Consider the following 16371-nt stretch of genomic DNA (forward strand, 5'->3'; position numbering starts at 1 on the left):
ACTCGCACATCCCATTGCAACATGTTAAAACCTTGCAAGACACAAGGTACAGGCAATATGAGGCAGTGAGAAATACAGGTAATGCTGCAGAAGCTCAGCACTGTAGCACCATTTATGAGGAGAGAGAAACGGTTAATGATTCATGTCAAGTAAAGTCATATTGAACTCAAAATATTAACTCTGTTTCTGTCTCCATGGATGCTATCAAGCCTATTGAGTTTCTCCAGCACTTCTTTTTATTTTAATTTCTGGTATCCATCATCTGCAATGTTTTGCTTTTACAAAATGAGGCAAAGAAAGTTTTCTTTTCTAAGTGTAGCCAAGACATCTCTGAACGGCATTAATATTCCAACCTGTTGTAAAGTGACCCTCTTGACTTTTCTACACTCGTGGATTCTGTTGTTTAGCAAACATTGTTGCCTTCAGAGTGCTTACATATTTGTATTCTCTCTCTCTTTTCTGTGTGTCTCTGACAAATTGAAATTAACAATGTGTTTCAGATGATGATCATTGCTTCACTCCCTTGTGATGTATCCAGCAGTCCCACCTCTGTCCCCATCTCCACAGCTTGGCACCAATTGGTAGTGAAACCAATTGGGTAAATTGTTCTTCTGTGATGGCTGGAGTGACTTTTTGTGAAGATTTCAATGACATTTCCCCACGAGAGCAGGAATGAGCTTTGTAATGGGTCCGCTACAACAGCGGGAAAGTGGCTGCACAAGCATGTTGTGTTGTTTAGAGAAGCTAAATGACAATAGGTGGAAATTGAGCACATAGGCAGTCAAAATGCATGTAAATTATTCACTTAGTAATGCTAACAATAGGGGCTTTCAACAAAAGGTAAATGAATGAATGAAGTAAAACCCAGTCTTTGAAGCAAATTAACTGGTTAGAGTAGAAGAATTAAATACAAATAAAAATAATTTTCCAATTACAGGGTATTGTGAATACTGTACACACGAGTGGATTCAGTCGGGTGATAACTTCAATCAAAGCCATTTTGCAATGCAACAAACAAATTAAGGCAGATAATTAAATTGAAATGGATACTGAATAAGTCCCTTAACTAGTCTGCGTTGCCATCATAAGTGCTGTTCAGCAAACATAAAAGGGCATAAACTAAAGATAAAGGATGCCATTGCTTCCGAAAGAAACCAAATTTACAAACTGGCTGTCTTTTATATAGACAGTATCCATCTCACTCTGAGTCTGAGAAAGAGCCTAGGCATTCATAGAACCATACAGTACAAAAGAGGCCCATAGCCTTGAACATTATGATTTTTCAAGTGCTCATCAAAGTACTTTTTAAAGGTTGTGAGGTTTCCTGCTTCAATTATCTTCCCAGGCAGTGTATTCCAGACCCCTACCACCATCTGGGTGAAAAACCTTCTCCTTAAGACCCCTCTAAATTCCTTCCCTTTCACCTATAAAATAATGCCCCCTTATTATTGATCCTTCGACCAAGGGGAACAACTGCTTTCTACTCACTGTTTCCTCGGAAAATTAATTTGTAAATTGAAGAGAAGAACAGAGGGTTTTGGTCCTGATAAATGAACAGATCACTAAAAGCAGTGATGAAGGTCCATATGGCCATTATTATTTCAAAGACACACCAAACACTGGAATTCGTTTCCAGAGAAAGAATTAAAAAGCAGAAAAGTTGTATTTAACTTGTATCTAACCTTAGGTGGACCACAGTCTGAGTACCATAATCAGCTGTAGTCTCCATTTTGTAGAAGAGATTATGGAGTAACTGCAGATGTTGCCAGAAAAGTGCACTTAACTTCAAAGATGTAACCTGTCAGGAGAGATTGAACAGGCTGGTTTTCTTTTGTCTAAAGCAGAGAAGACTGAGGGGTGACCTAGTAGAGGTCTTCAGAATGATAGAGTCAGCATAAAGGTAGTGTTTCCACTTGTGGGTGAGACCAGACTAAGCTATAATCATGAGAGAGTCACTGTTATCACTGGAGTTTAGGAGAATGTGCAGGGACATGCAGGCTAGGTAGATTAGCCAGGTAAATGTGGGGTTACAGGATTAGATTATGAGTTTAGGTCTTGGTAGGATGCTCTTCGGTGGATTGATGCTGTCCCATTGGGCCCAAGTGACCTCTTTCTGCACTATAGGGATTCTGTGATTCTAAATATAGAGAATGAGAGGTGATTTTATTGAAACATACAAGATCGTAGGGAACTTGACAAGGTTGATGCAAAAATGTTTCCCATTTTGGGCAAGCGTAGGAACAGAGGTCATAAAGACAGAGATAAGGATTTTCTTCTCTGAGGGTAGTGAATCTGTGGAATTCTTTACCGCAGAGACTGTCAATGCTGGGTCATTAAGTATATTCGAGACTGAGATTTTAAATCAGTGAGGAAATCAAGGGTTATGGGGATAAGGCAGGGAAGTGGAGTTGAGGATTTTCAAATAAGCCGTGATCTCTATTAAAAGGTGGAGCAGACTTGATTGGCTGAATGGCTTACTTCAACTCCTACGACCTTATGGTCTTATGTGCTAATGATTTCATGAGGGAACTTAGGTGAAACTGCCTAGCCTCACTGATACCGTCTTTACCCATGTGCCTGCTCTTCATGTGTGAGCCTATGCATTGAAAAGCGTTTGACTATCTAGACATGAGAGAATACGTTTTGAGCCCAACTCTGTCCTTGTCTGATGCTTTTGAATTCCATGTTATGCATAGGCTTTAACTTTTTCTTAAGCTTTTTAAAATTTGCAATGTGAAGAAGATTACAGGACGATGCTAGCTATATACTACGAATATTATGTTGCTGTAACAGGGGACATCATTTTCTGACATTTTCTCTGTTTGGGGATGGGTATATTATCTGATGACGACCTTCCCATCTGTCTGCAGTGAGATGAATTCTGCCTCCTGGTCAAGGTGACCATCTAAACCTTGACTCTGGTGTCCCAGATTGCCAGAAGCTGCTGGACAGTCAGAGGCCTGCAGCCTCTGGGATCTAAAATCCACCTGCCAATCAAGATCTATTCGTTGGGAGATCCAGCATGAGTAATTAAATGTTCTTTTTAATCTCCGTGTTAAGGGTTTGGAGTTGGGTCGCAGGCAGGGCCAGAGGGCTGGCTTTCAGAGGCTGATACCTGTACCTCCCACCCAACTGCTGCCCCCAGTTGCCTCCAACTGGGGCAGTTGGATCCCCTTTTCAGGGGTTTGGTAGGCAGATCTCCCTGGTTTCCCCAACAGGGAATTAGACACCTTTCTTGCCCAGCAGGGAGGCCAGTGATGGAGTTGGAGAGTTGAGGCTTTTAATGGCTGGCAAGTGAGGAAAAGCCACAGTGGATCTTCTCACCCAGCACTTCATTGCTGAGATAATGAGACAGCATGTTAACTTTCGTAGTGAGAGGCTTCAAATACAGGAGCAAGGATGTCTTCCTGCAATTATACAGGGCATTGGTGAGACCACACCTGAAATATTATGTGCAGATTTGCTCTCCTCATCTGAGGAAGGGTAGAGGGAATGCAGTGAAGGTTACCAAATTGATCTGTGGGATGGCAGGACTGATTCATCAGGAGAGATTGAGTTTCTTTTTAAGATTGTATTCACTAGAGTTTAGAAGAATGAGAGGGGATCTCATAGTAACCTATAAATTTGAAACCAGACCAGACAGATTAGATGCAGGTAAGATGTTCCCGATTGTGGAGGAGTTAAATTATTCCCCCTTCTCCATGATTTTATATTAGCCATACAATTTGAATATTTGTTTCTTTTAAAGTTTCTCAGTTTCTGGTTTCTCCAATTTATTGGCTGTTCCCGAGAACTTGTGTGTGAATAGATGATTGAAAGTTATTTTTGAAAACTGGCAGTACAGGAAAGTTTAACTCTTGAGAAAGTTTAAGAGCCTGAGGTTTTGGTTAAACAGACTCCCCACTTGTCCTCTTTTGAATCCAGCTGCATCTATATACAACAGACCACAACCCAATTATAACTTTCAACACTCATATTTCTCCATGACTTATGCAGCAGGATTTAACATAGGCCATTCAGCCCCTTGAGGCTGTTTCACCATTCAGTAAGGTCACAAATCACAACACCAGGTTATAGTCCAACAGGTTAATATGAACACACAAGGTTTCAGAGCGCTGCTCCTTCTTCAGGTGTTAGTCTGCTGTTGGACTATAACCTGGTTGCGTGTGATTTTTGACCTTGTCCACCCCAGTCCAACATCGGCACCTGCACATCATGGCTACCATTTAATAAGATCATGGCTGATCTATGGCTGAACTCCATATACCTGCCTTTGGCCCCTGTCCCTTACTGCTTAATGAAAATTTATTTATCTTAGATTTAAAATTTCCAACTGGTCCTGCATCCACTGCCATTTACGGAAGAGAGTTCCAAATATCTACCACCCTTTGTGTAAAAATGCCTCCTAACATCTCTCCTGAATGGTCTGGCCCTAATTCTGGAGACTATGCTCTCTAGTTGTCAACAAAGAGCCAATCGTACCTCCACTTCATGCTGAAATCTATAAGTTAACCTAAAACACCTATATTTGTGCAGAGGCTGGAGCTCTGAAATACAACCAGAAACTGAGAGAGACACTCGGCAGTGGAGAGGGAAGACCGGGCTATCGTGTCAGGTTCAAGGGCTTTTATCCCAGGCCGAGTGGTGAAGATGGGCAGGGGAGAAAGGGAGAAAGGGACAAACAGGCAAGTTACAGTGGAGAGAAGAGAAGGATTCCTCTGCGGAGGCTAGTCCTGAAGAAGAGGTGGCAGTGTATTAATTATAAAGTGAAAATATTGTAAATGCTGGAAACCTAAAATAAAAATAACCCCCTGAAATGCTTTAATAAAAGAAAAAACTGAGAATGTTGGAAATCTGAAACAAAAGCAGAAATTGCTGGAGAAATTCAAGGTCATGGGACTCAACTTTAACTTTTGCTTTCTCTCCACAGGTGCTGCCAGATCTGCTGAGTTTCTCCAGCAACTTCTGTTTTTGTTTGCTGGAAATGCTTTGGCTAGTTCCCCAACGTTATTTTGTCTGCTTTAAGTCGGCATTCTGACACATTCAGACTGCATGAGATGCTCTTTCTCATGCCTGAACACACACATCCACAAATAAGCTTTTTTTTTTTTAATCGAATATTTCTTCTGTGGAGTTGAATAAAATTTGTCAAGACTGTAAAATTGTTAATGTAGTTAAGGGAAAACCAATCACGGAAGACCCCTGTCGACCAAAACTTTACTATCCATCTTGTGCTGATTTGATTTTCAGTGTATGAGCTATAAATTTCTGATGTGAAATCACCTTTGTATTTAATAGGTTATGTTAATTTCTTCTATTAATCTTGTAATCACTTGCAATCACTCCTGACCTGCCTGGATTTTTTTTTCTGTTTTAAAATGTACTATGCTTGATATTTACTACTCTGAGCTGCTTTCTTTCCAAATAGATGTCATGCTGTCTGGTTTATTTGCCTTCAGATTCCAAGTGAGTGGAACTGCCTGGAAACGTGATGAAGGCTGGTTCAATTCAGGCATTCGAAAGGGAATTGCTTTTACACAAATAGTCATCCAATGTGCAAGAATACCTGCTAGAGACAGGAGATTGGCACTAAGTCATGATGCTCATTTGGAGTGCTAATGTAGATGCAATGCGCTGAATGGCCTCTTTCTGCACTATAAGACCTCTGTGAAGCAACATAGGTGTTCAAGTATTGACAAGAGAAGACACATTTTATTGAAGCTTTTCATCCTACACTCGTCAGGACAATTTGCAAGATGTTTGGAAGTACAGGGAAAAACACCATATATGTTGTACATACAGCATTAACATTGCTTCATTTTACTTTAGTATTTCTTGTGAATTGTCCTGATGAGTGCAAGACGATATGTTTTGACAGTTGCTTTCAGCAATTAACAAAGTTCTATGTTACAAAACCACATTGCAAATTTATTTGTTGGTAGCCTAAGAAGCACTGTTGTTACTGTTCTTGCCTTGTCATGCTACCATGGTCGTAGAGTTATTGAGCCCTATAGCACATCATGTCTAAAATTTCTCCGCATCTCCTCTAAACCTCCTGCCCCTTACCTGAAATCAATGTCCCGGGTTGTTGATTCCTTCACTGACAGGAACTGTTTCTTCTATCTATACCCTATCTATATTCATAATTTTATACATCTCCATCATGTCTTATAACCCCACCCCCACCCTGGTTTCCTCTGCTGCAAGGAAACCTTGTATCAGTTGCAGGAAGATTATTGCAAGATTATTCATGATCTCTAGCAAGACTATTGGCTTTGCAAAACAAGGGCCCTCTATAGCAAACCCATCCTGTTTCTTGAAGTTGCAAGGCTGGTTAACTGGGGAACCAGTCAGTTAGATTTCGAAATTCTTGATAAAGTGTAATACAAAATGTTAATTGTATGCTAATCCTGTTTAATTGGATACAGGTTGTGCATGCTAAGTGAATTGCTCAGTTGTAAGGGCACTTGTGATACAGTAGTAGTGTCCCTACTCCTGGACTGAGAAACCTGGGTTCAAATTCCCCCTGCTCCAGAAGTGTGTAATAACAGGTTGATCAGAAAAATGGATTATTTAAAAAAAACTATTAGGTTGTGTCATTGTGGGTTAAATGGTAACTTTGCCTCTGAATCAGAAGATTATACGTTCAGTTCCTGCTCCAGAGCTCAAGTGCACAATCGAGTTCCTAAAGGGCTGTTGTGGTGCAGTGGTAGTGTCCATACCTTTGAGCCAGGAGGCCCAGGTTCAAGTCTCACCTGTTCCAGAGATTTGTAACAGCATCTCTAAACAGGGTGGTTAGAACATAACTAAAAGTAAAGCAAGTGTTGGATGTGGTGAGAAGGAGAAAGTGCTATTGTGCAGTGGTAGTGAGCCAGGAGGTTTGGGTTTAAGTCCCACCTGCTCCAGAGGTCTATAATAGCTACTCTGAACAGGTTAATTAGAAAATATCCCGTTCCTACCTGGCTGCTAAGTTATCAACACATTGAGCTGCAGAGTCCAAACATGGAGCCATTTACTGGAAGTATTTTGGCTTCAATGGGTTTTACAAAAAGGATCCAAATGGCATGGAACTGGACAACAGACAATTGGCATAAGACAGTAGAGGAAGATTAAGCTGTTGATCATGTCAAAGGCTGCAGATCAAAATCAAATCATAAGGGATAACTCCTCTTCTCTTAATTGTGCCATGAGCCTCTTTATTCCGCTGGAGAGGATGTAGGACCTTGGTTTAATGCCTCATTTGAAAGACAGCACCTCTGACTGTGGAGCATCTTTCAGTACTATACTTGCATGTAAGCCAAGGCTTTTGGGCTCAGGTTTCTGTTGTGGGACTTGAAACAGTCTTCCAGCCAGAGACTAGATTTCATGTTGAGCAGTTAGGTTATGGGTTGGGCTCTGCATACAGTGAGGAGTTGGAGGGGAGTTGTTGTTAAAGATAAAGGAAAGTTCTTCTCATCAAAAGTACAGGTAGTGAACGCTGTTTAGAGAGGCACCAAATAGCACCATGTAACAGTCAGGTGCTGCCTTTAAACTGTGACTGTTAACAAAGAAAAATTTAAAAGAGAATGTTTCTGGAGCAAATTATGATGACATCAGTGCTTGATAACAGAAAATGGGAGTGTTGTATTGGAATTGCAAGTCCAATGTCAGGTACATGAACTTACATATGTTTTAGAGAGAGAAGGAATTGGATTATAGAATCTGATCCGTTCTTATTGAACTGCATGACTTCAATGCAGTGCATCTATCGGTGCAGCTCTGAAACCATCCGGACGTGACCAGAAAAGTATATAGCCTTAAAGTTGTCTGTTTTTAGTCTCTTTTAGATTATTTTCAGTTTATTTGCACCTGCCTTATTAAAAACTATCCCCCAATTTTGTTTGATATCTGTTACTGATGTTTGAACAGTTTGTCACAACTGACAGAGGATATGGAATACCAAGTAGTGAGTTCAGCGAAGAAACAGTCCTTTCCATCTGTTCATAACTTGCCCAGTGAGTTTTGTAGAAATGTCCTTATGACAAGTCCATCAGTCCTATAAGATTTAGGAGCAGGAGGAAATCACTCAGCCTCTCAGTATTATCATGGTTGATCAGATTGTGGCCTCAATCCACTTTACTGTTTGCCTTTCCATCACCCTTGACTCTCTTGCTGCTTAAAAAATATCCTGCTAACTTGGTCCTGAATATATTAAAGGAGAGAGACTGCAGGAAGCACACAGGGTTTTGGGGATCATTATGTGTGAATCACAAAATGCCAGCATCCAAGTTCAGCAAGACCAATGGAATGTTAGGCTTTATTTCAAAAGGAATGGAGTATGAATATAGGGATGTCTTCCTAAGAACTACGCAAGGCGCACTAGTCAGACTACCGCTGGAATACTGTAAATTGTCTTGGTCTCCTTATCTAAGGAAAATTAAACCAACCTCGGAGGCAGCCCAAAGAAGGTTCACGAGATTGATCCCTGTATGGAGTAATTTCCTTATGAGAAGAGGTTGCGTTTGGGCTTCATTAGAAGTTCAAAGAATGACAGGTGACTTCATTCAAACATGTAGGATTCTGGTGGGGCTTGACAGGATAGATGAGGAGAGCTTGCTTCCCCTTTTGGGTGAGTCTAGACAAAGGGTTGCCCATTTAAGACAGTGATGAGGAGGAGTTTCTTCCCACAAGTTGGTGAAAAGGGGGAAAGGCAGAGAAGTGGAGTTGAGGATTATCAGATTAGCCATGATCTCACTGGGTGGTGGAGCAGACTCGATGGGCTGAATGACCTACTTCTGCTCCTATGTCTTATAGTCCACAGACTAACAGCCCTCTGAGAGAAGAAATTCTTCCTCATCTCCATTTTAAATGGGAGATCCCTCATCCAGAAACTCTTCCCCCCCACCCAGCTCCTGAACAAGGGGAAATGACCCTTCAGCATCCATCCTGCCAAGCTCTCTCTCAATCTAGTAATATGTTGCAGTAAGATGAGCTCTCGTTTTCCAAACTCAGATGGATGCATGTTCAGCCTTTCTTCACACAATTATCCCTAACTCATTGAAGCTCTTGTTTTTTTATGCTGCAGTGTAGTTCACTTAAAGACAGTGCTTCCATTCAGTTGCATTGCTGCACAGCGTCCCTGCAACACAGGGTCAGCCCCTTTAAATTACTGCACGGCTGCACACTTAAATAAATCTCTGCACTTGTTCCAAAGAAAAGTTAGTAAGCGGGTTGAAGGACCTTTATAACAGAAGTGGTTTCTATACTTCTTCGCACACCTTCAGTTTTGTACCCACCAGGTTTTGCTGGTGTCACCAGGTCATTCAATCATCTTTTGACCTGGTTCACCAGTTACAGAAGGATGTCTTCATCTCCAAGCAAGTTGCCCCAGATTTATTTTCAATGTTGTTGTGTTTTTATATGGTATATTTCTGAGTGAATTCTTTTTGTTGTTGCACTTTCACTGTAACAATCCTGAAGCACTGCAGGGTATAGTTCATTAATAAAATATTTCCTCCTTCGCACCAGATAACTTTCCCCAGATGGCTCATCAGAAGCGCTTCATTGAGCGGAAATACAGACAGGAGTTGAGAGAAATGAGGCGGGAAAGAGAGCAACAGGAGAAGGATCCCAGTGAGACTGAGGAGACCAGAAAATAAACGAGTACATGAAAACTGTGGCATATTTGCCTCCTTAAACAACTGCAATTCCAGCCACGTTTGCCTTTGGGGACATAACCTATTTTTAATGTGAAAGTGAATGAGGAGTCGTGAAATGTGTGCAGCAAGCCTGAGAGATGGTGTTCCATTCTTTTATCAATGAGGTATGAAGTTCATAGTCCTGACCAGGAAGCATTATCTAGTCCAGGTGATTTATCTCTTGTTATTTATACATGCATTTGAATGTATCTTATTTTAGCTTTAATTATTCGGTTTCCAACTTGTATGTTTGTAGTTTTGATTTTCAAAAGAGCCGTTTTTTACTTTAACCTGTTGCTTTTATTTTGGGGCATTGTGTGTGTGTGTGCAACTTGACATCTGTAACACATAGATAATAGTTCAATAAAATACCTCCTTTTTACTCACCAAAAAAAATCTCCACTTTATGGGACCAGCATTTTGCCCAGAATGGAATGCAAAATGGTTCAAGAAGAAATATTGTGCTTTTTGTCAGATTTGCTCTGATTAAAACTGTATATTGAGTGTAAATCTTTGTACCATGACTTATTAAATCATTCAATTCCATCACTCAGTATAAATACATACAGCAAAGAACACTTGACATGTTCAGCATTGGTAATAATCTTAAGATGTGCTGCTACCTGTAATTGAAACTTGACTGTCAAACAGAGCTCATTAAATGCACTGATTTTACAACTGAATCAAGATTTAGTGTTTTTGCATATTACACACTTACCCTTGCATTAAATGTATCCTAACCTCAGAAGCGGTTCGTTACCCTAATGTACTTTTTGATATGATTAATTTAAAGTTTTTAAGATCGATCAGAACACCTACTTATTCTGTGCTTTGGTAAATTTGGACTTTGTTTCAGATAGACGTTTCCCTATTTCTTTTATTTAGACCCAGTTCCATGGTGATGGTCTGTATATAAAACTGCAAGATTCTTTAGGACTTTACACTCATTTTGTTCTCAAAGGATTGGACACAAAGTATTGATCCTGCCTCCAAATGTACAATACTTGCATGCAAGCTGTTTTTAAATAAGGTTTCCTGTGAGAATTTTTCTCCTCACGCAGTTGGATTATGTATTTTTACAAAATAACTTGTCAGAATGTTAATACATTAACAACGTTTGTCGAGTTTCCTGAATTCTTGTCAAAAGCCTTTTAGAGAAGGAGGTAATTTGTTTTAAGAAAGGAGTGAGCCACAAAGAAGGTGGAATTTGGCATTTGAAAAGAAAATAAGCTTATTTGCAGTCTTATGATTAGGAGAATATTTTAATGATTTCATTTTGCTGTAGAATGGTTTTGATGTTTTGAATTCAGTAGAGGAGAAAGAGGAGAAATTTCAAATCAGAATAGTGATTGGTGATCTCTGTGATCCTCCCTGACCTCCTGACTCTCTGGTATGGTAATCTGGCAATTAGTGGTGCATGCTAACAGACATCTGCTGTGATTTTTACTTCAGCATAAAACTGCAAACCTCATTTCAGGACATCTTTTAAATATTTTGACACATGTGGCATTTTCGCACAAACTGAATTGGCCTGTTTACCAGCCCAATCCAGATGAAGCCAGTTTTCTTTGAAAGTCACTGTTTCCTCCAGTGTTTTCACAAAAACTTTGTTGCATGATATTCGGTACATTCCTCCGTGTACAATACTCCCAGATCGACATGTGCTGTGCCACCACACTTAAGCAATGACTGGTTCAAAAAGGGATGATATGAAATGGAAACCAAGCCTGAACTTGAAATTTCATTGCCTGCAATGGTAACTGAAGGATAAATGGCAGCCTTATGGTTTATCACTTGTGTGTCTGTAGCTTTGATTTTTGAAGCAACTAAACTGTTACTTTTCAAGACCATGAGAAGTAGGAACCGGAGTAGGCTGTTCAGCCCCTGGAGCCTGCTTCACTATTCAATAGGATTATGGCTGATCCAACATTCCTCATGTCCACTTTCCTGTCCTTTCCCTGTAACCCTTGGTTCCCCTATTGATCAAAAGACTATATATCTCAGCCTTAAATAGACACAAGGACTCTGTCCCCACAGCTCTCTGTGGCAGAGTTCCAAAGGCTCTCAACTCTGAGAGAATCAGTTCCTCCTCATCTCAGACTTAAATTGGCATCCCTTTGTTATGAGCTTATACCCTCTGGTCCTAGACTCCCCCTTGAGGGGAAACATCATCTCAGCATTTACCCTGTCAAGCCCCTTAAGAATGCTATATGTTTCAATAAGATCACCTCTCATTCTTCTAAACTTCAGTGACTCGAGCCCCAACTTGTTTAGCCTTTGCTGATAAGGCAGTCGCTTGTAGTGGGCTTAGAAATTATATGTTCAAACCAGACTGTTAAGGGCTAATTGAACATGACAATGAGCCGTTGAAGTAAAGTGGAAAACTGCATGATAAATAGACCTAGTGCAAAAACAGACTGTTTTGACTGGAGGGGAAACTGCCTGACCTTGAATGCTATTGGGAGCAGTTCACTTTTGGAATCTACATGGGGCCACTTGGACTATTTTGTGGGGGCTGGAAAAGTACTGAAGTGATTACGAACTGGGGATTCAGCATATAACCTTTAGTTCAGTATAGTATTAATATCAGGGACTTTGTCTCGCTCAGAGAAGGTATTCCTCTGAAGAAGTTATTCCTTCTATTTGTATTTTTTTTATTATTTTATGGGATATGGGTGCTGTTTGCAAGGCCAGCATTTGTCACCCATCCCTGATTAACATATGTGAGTGGCTTTTCAACCACCTCGGAGGACATTTAATAGTCTTACCACATTATTGTGGGTCCAGAGTCACATGTAGGCTGGACCAGATAAGGATGGCAGATTTCCTTCCCTAAAGGACAAATGGTGAATCGGAAGGGTGCTTACAGCAATCAGTGCTAGTTTCATAGTTCCATCACTGATGCTAGCTTTTTGCTTTCTCTCCACCCTCTTCGGACAATTTGAAATTTCTGTCTGGGAGGATGGGTATTTTTACCTGTATGTGATAATGGGAACTCTCACTCCCTCTCTCTTGCTTCTACTAAATTCTCAACAATGCAAATGGAAATGGGGGTGGTGTGGGGAGATGTGGAGTGGGAAAGCTCACTGCAAACGATCACACAAAGTCAAATCATCCACCTCGCTCCCCAGTCTGTGTGCGTGTCTTCTCTCTGGCTCGTTTGCTCTCTCTCTTCCCCTTACCCTCCCCCCTCAGCATGCAGGTGACTAAACTGACTTCCTAATTGTACAATGACTTGGCATACCACATACCTCCCAGCCCTTGGAAGATTAAAATGTAGGCTGTGTGTGTTTTTTCTAAAATGTTAATGACTGGAGGGTATACCCAGTCCATCTGTTATGTTCAGAACAACTCAACCTTTCCTTGCTGCTTGCAGGAGCAGATTACTGTTCTTAAAAGGAGGAGTGATCATAAATCTAAAATGCACACGAGACTCACAATCTAACAGCAGCTTAATATCAAGGTGCTGGAAAATCTGTCTGACTTGTCACTGTACCATCTGCACAGTACCTTTCTGCCACGTCTGCTATGCAGAGCTAAGAAATGTTCACTGAGTTATATATTTAAACATGCAACTGTGCGTGTTATTTTTATCTTTTTTATTCATTCACGGCCAGCATTTATTGAGCCAAGTTAAGAGTTAAGTACATTGCTATGTGGATAAATTTAATACAGCCATGAGCGCAATCCTTACCAGTGTGAAATTTCAGCCTGTTTATACATGCGTTAGGTCCAACGTGGTCTGCTACTGGATTCAATGGACTCTGGGCTGCAACAGAGAATGTGATCAAACTTCAGCCTCTGCCAAATATTTCATAAAACTGTAAATGTTTTTCCATTCATGGGATGTGAATGTCACTGGTAGTGCCAGCATTAACCACCCAATGCTAACTGCTCTGGAGAAGCTGGTAGCGAGCTGCCTTCTTGAACTGCTGCAGTCCTTTAATTACATCTACAGTGCCCAGAGGAAGGATGCTCCAGGATTTTGACCCAGCGACACCGATGGAATACTGATACGTTTCCAAGTCAAGAGTTGAATAGCTTGGAAGGGAATTTGCAGGTGGTCATGTTCCCATGTATCTGCTGCCCTTGTCCTTCTCGGTGGAGGTGGTCACTGGTCTGGAAGCAGCTGTCTGAGTAAGTTGCTGCAGAGCATCTTGTAGATGGTGCTTGCAACGACAACTTTTTGTCAGTGGTACGGGGAGTTAATGTTGAACATGTGCCAATTAAGTGGTCTGCTTTGTCCTGAATGGTGTCAAGCTTCTCGTGTGTTGTTGAAGCTACATTCATCCAGGCCAGCAGGGAGTATTCCATCCCACTCCTGACTTGTGCCTTTGTAGATGGTAGGCAGACACGAAGGCACAGGAGATGAATTACTCACCACAGAATTTGTAGTCTTAGGCCTATTCTTGCAGCCGCTGTATTTATATGGTTGGTTTATTTCAGTTTCTGATCAATGGTAGCTCCCAGGATGTTGATAGTAGGGGATCCAGTGATGGTAATGCCATTGAAAGCCAAGGGACGGTGGTTAGATTCTCTCTTGTTGGAGACAACTATTACCTGGCTGTTATGTGGCGTGAATGTTACTGTGATAATGTGATTGCCACTTGTCAATCCTGTATGTCATGTATGATTCTAACCAGCAGAGAGCTTTCCCCCAATTCTCATTCACTCCAGTTGTGTTATGGTTGTTTAGAGAAGTAGCAAGAATTTAAACGTTCATTATAGCCAGTGAACTGACTGTGATTGGTGGCGATGGGGGTGTGCTATACATAATGATGCTGTGCTTCTAAGACATCCATTTGTATAGGAAGCAACCAATATCTAATAACACTTTCAGATCAAGTTGGGCTGATTTGTAATTGGCCAGGTTGTCCTCTGGCTAGAGAAGGTCAACTGTCAGAAAGCCTTTGAAATGGGCAACCATAGAGAGATCAATGGGAAGGACGTACTCTAGTGTGCAACCTAACTGACCGGTCACATCATTATTTTGTATTCCTCCTTGGACTTCCAATTGAGAACACTGCTGGTTAAATCTGTACTTAATGCAGACGTTGGATGGAGTTTTATGGGCTGTGAAAAAACATCAACAAGATAGGAACAGTAATTCATATGATATAGTGTAAGCCTTGGTGTAGATCAGCACAATCTTGAACTGAACACAGCTGGAGTATTGTGTGCAGATTTTTAATCTCATTTGATGTTCTGGCTATGGAGGAAGTGCATTGAAGGTTTACCGGACTGTTTCTTTGGATGGCAGGACTGGCCTGTGAAGAGACACTGCGTTTGTTGGGACTATATTCACTGGTGTTTAGAAGAATGGGGGTGCATGGGGAAGATATCATAGAAATTTATAGACCGGGTAAATGCAGGAAGGATGTTCCCGAAGATAGGGGAGTCCAAAACCAGGGGTCACAGTCTAAGAATATGGGTAGGCATTTAAGACTGAGATGAGAAATTTCTTCACCCAGAGAGTGGTGAGCCTGTGGAATTCACTAATACAAAGTGTTCAAGCCAAACATTGAATGTTTTCAAGAAGGTGTTAGATATAGTTCAAGAGATCAAAGGGTAAAGAGAGAAAATGGGAACAGGTCACTGAGTTGATGATCATATTGAATGGTGGACCAAGCTCGAAGGGCCAAATGGCCAACTCCTGCTCCTGTTTTACATGTTTCTATGTTAAATGAAGCCCTTAAATTACTGACCAACTAGGGCCCTCCTCCTGCCGCTTCTGGTATTTTAGCGAATTCTGGAAGTGCCAGTGTCACCTGGTGCCCTTGCTGTGTATTCAACATTCAACAAGCACTAAAGTCAGACAGCCCTGCCCCTGCCGTGGTACTGCCCAGCCCAACATGCTCCCAGTGGCACTGTTGACATTAGGTTGCTTGGCAGCTCTCAGTCATTGGCACTGTTCCTGAATTAGGATGATGGTCCAATACAGAGCATGCTAACAACATGATAGCCATAAAGGTTTGATCACCATGGTCTTGTCAGCTTAGGGCAGGCTCACTTTCTCAGTGTTACATTCCAGCCGATACTTTTATTACACACATGAGAAAATTACCTAAGAAGAACAATAAATAGCAATCAACAGGAAAAATCCGCAGGCTTTTCAATGAACAGCAAGTGAATGACTTGAAGGTTCTTACAAAGATCTGCCACATGATCGGTCTGGGCAGACTTGGACTCGAAAGAAAAGAAGTGCTTGCATTTATATAACAATTTTCTTTTCAGGAAATATTGAATTGCAACTAGTAAAGTAATTTTAAAGTTCAGTGAATAGGAAAGATGGCAGCCAGATTGTGCACAGCAAATTCCCACAAGCAGCAAAGCAACAGTGAAGTAACCATCCGCTTTACTGATATTGGTTTGGGTATACAATAACGGACAGGAGCATGGGGTTAGGTCTCTCCTCCAAATGATGGCTCAGGATCTTCTCAAGCCACCTGAGAATTGAGGCAGAGGTGGCTTCAATTTAACATCTCCTCCAAAAGATGGCATCTCTGAAACTCAGTGCTGCATTGGAGCTTAGAGCTCCCTTTTGTGCCCAGATGTCTAATGTGAGACACAGTCTTAAAAGTGGGAAAGGTGGGAACAAATAGGGAATTCTGCAGGACTAATAAATTCTGGGGGATAAGTTGGGTACAGAGAGGTAAAATAGAGTTTATGAATGGTTTAACAAGGTGTAGAGCTG

The 16371-nt window shown here is 41.1% G+C and overlaps 2 protein-coding genes across 2 annotated transcripts in view; one reads left to right on the forward strand and one right to left on the reverse strand.

The window, feature by feature from the left end:
• drosha (drosha ribonuclease III) overlaps nt 1–10360 on the forward strand; it is a 149193-nt gene extending 138833 nt beyond the window's left edge. The window contains exon 32 of the mRNA XM_048607409.1: nt 9508–10360. Coding sequence (XP_048463366.1) covers nt 9508–9638 — 131 coding nt within the window. The 3' untranslated portion in view covers nt 9639–10360. The remainder of the gene's footprint in view (nt 1–9507) is intronic.
• The window catches only part of LOC109936078 (cadherin-6-like), a 220122-nt gene that overhangs the window by 254 nt on the left and 203497 nt on the right, over nt 1–16371 (reverse strand). The gene's annotated exons all lie outside the window — the stretch shown is intronic.

This window comes from Rhincodon typus, chromosome 2 (genome assembly GCF_021869965.1).
Source record: "Rhincodon typus isolate 14 chromosome 2, sRhiTyp1.1, whole genome shotgun sequence".
Lineage (NCBI taxonomy): Eukaryota > Metazoa > Chordata > Chondrichthyes > Orectolobiformes > Rhincodontidae > Rhincodon > Rhincodon typus.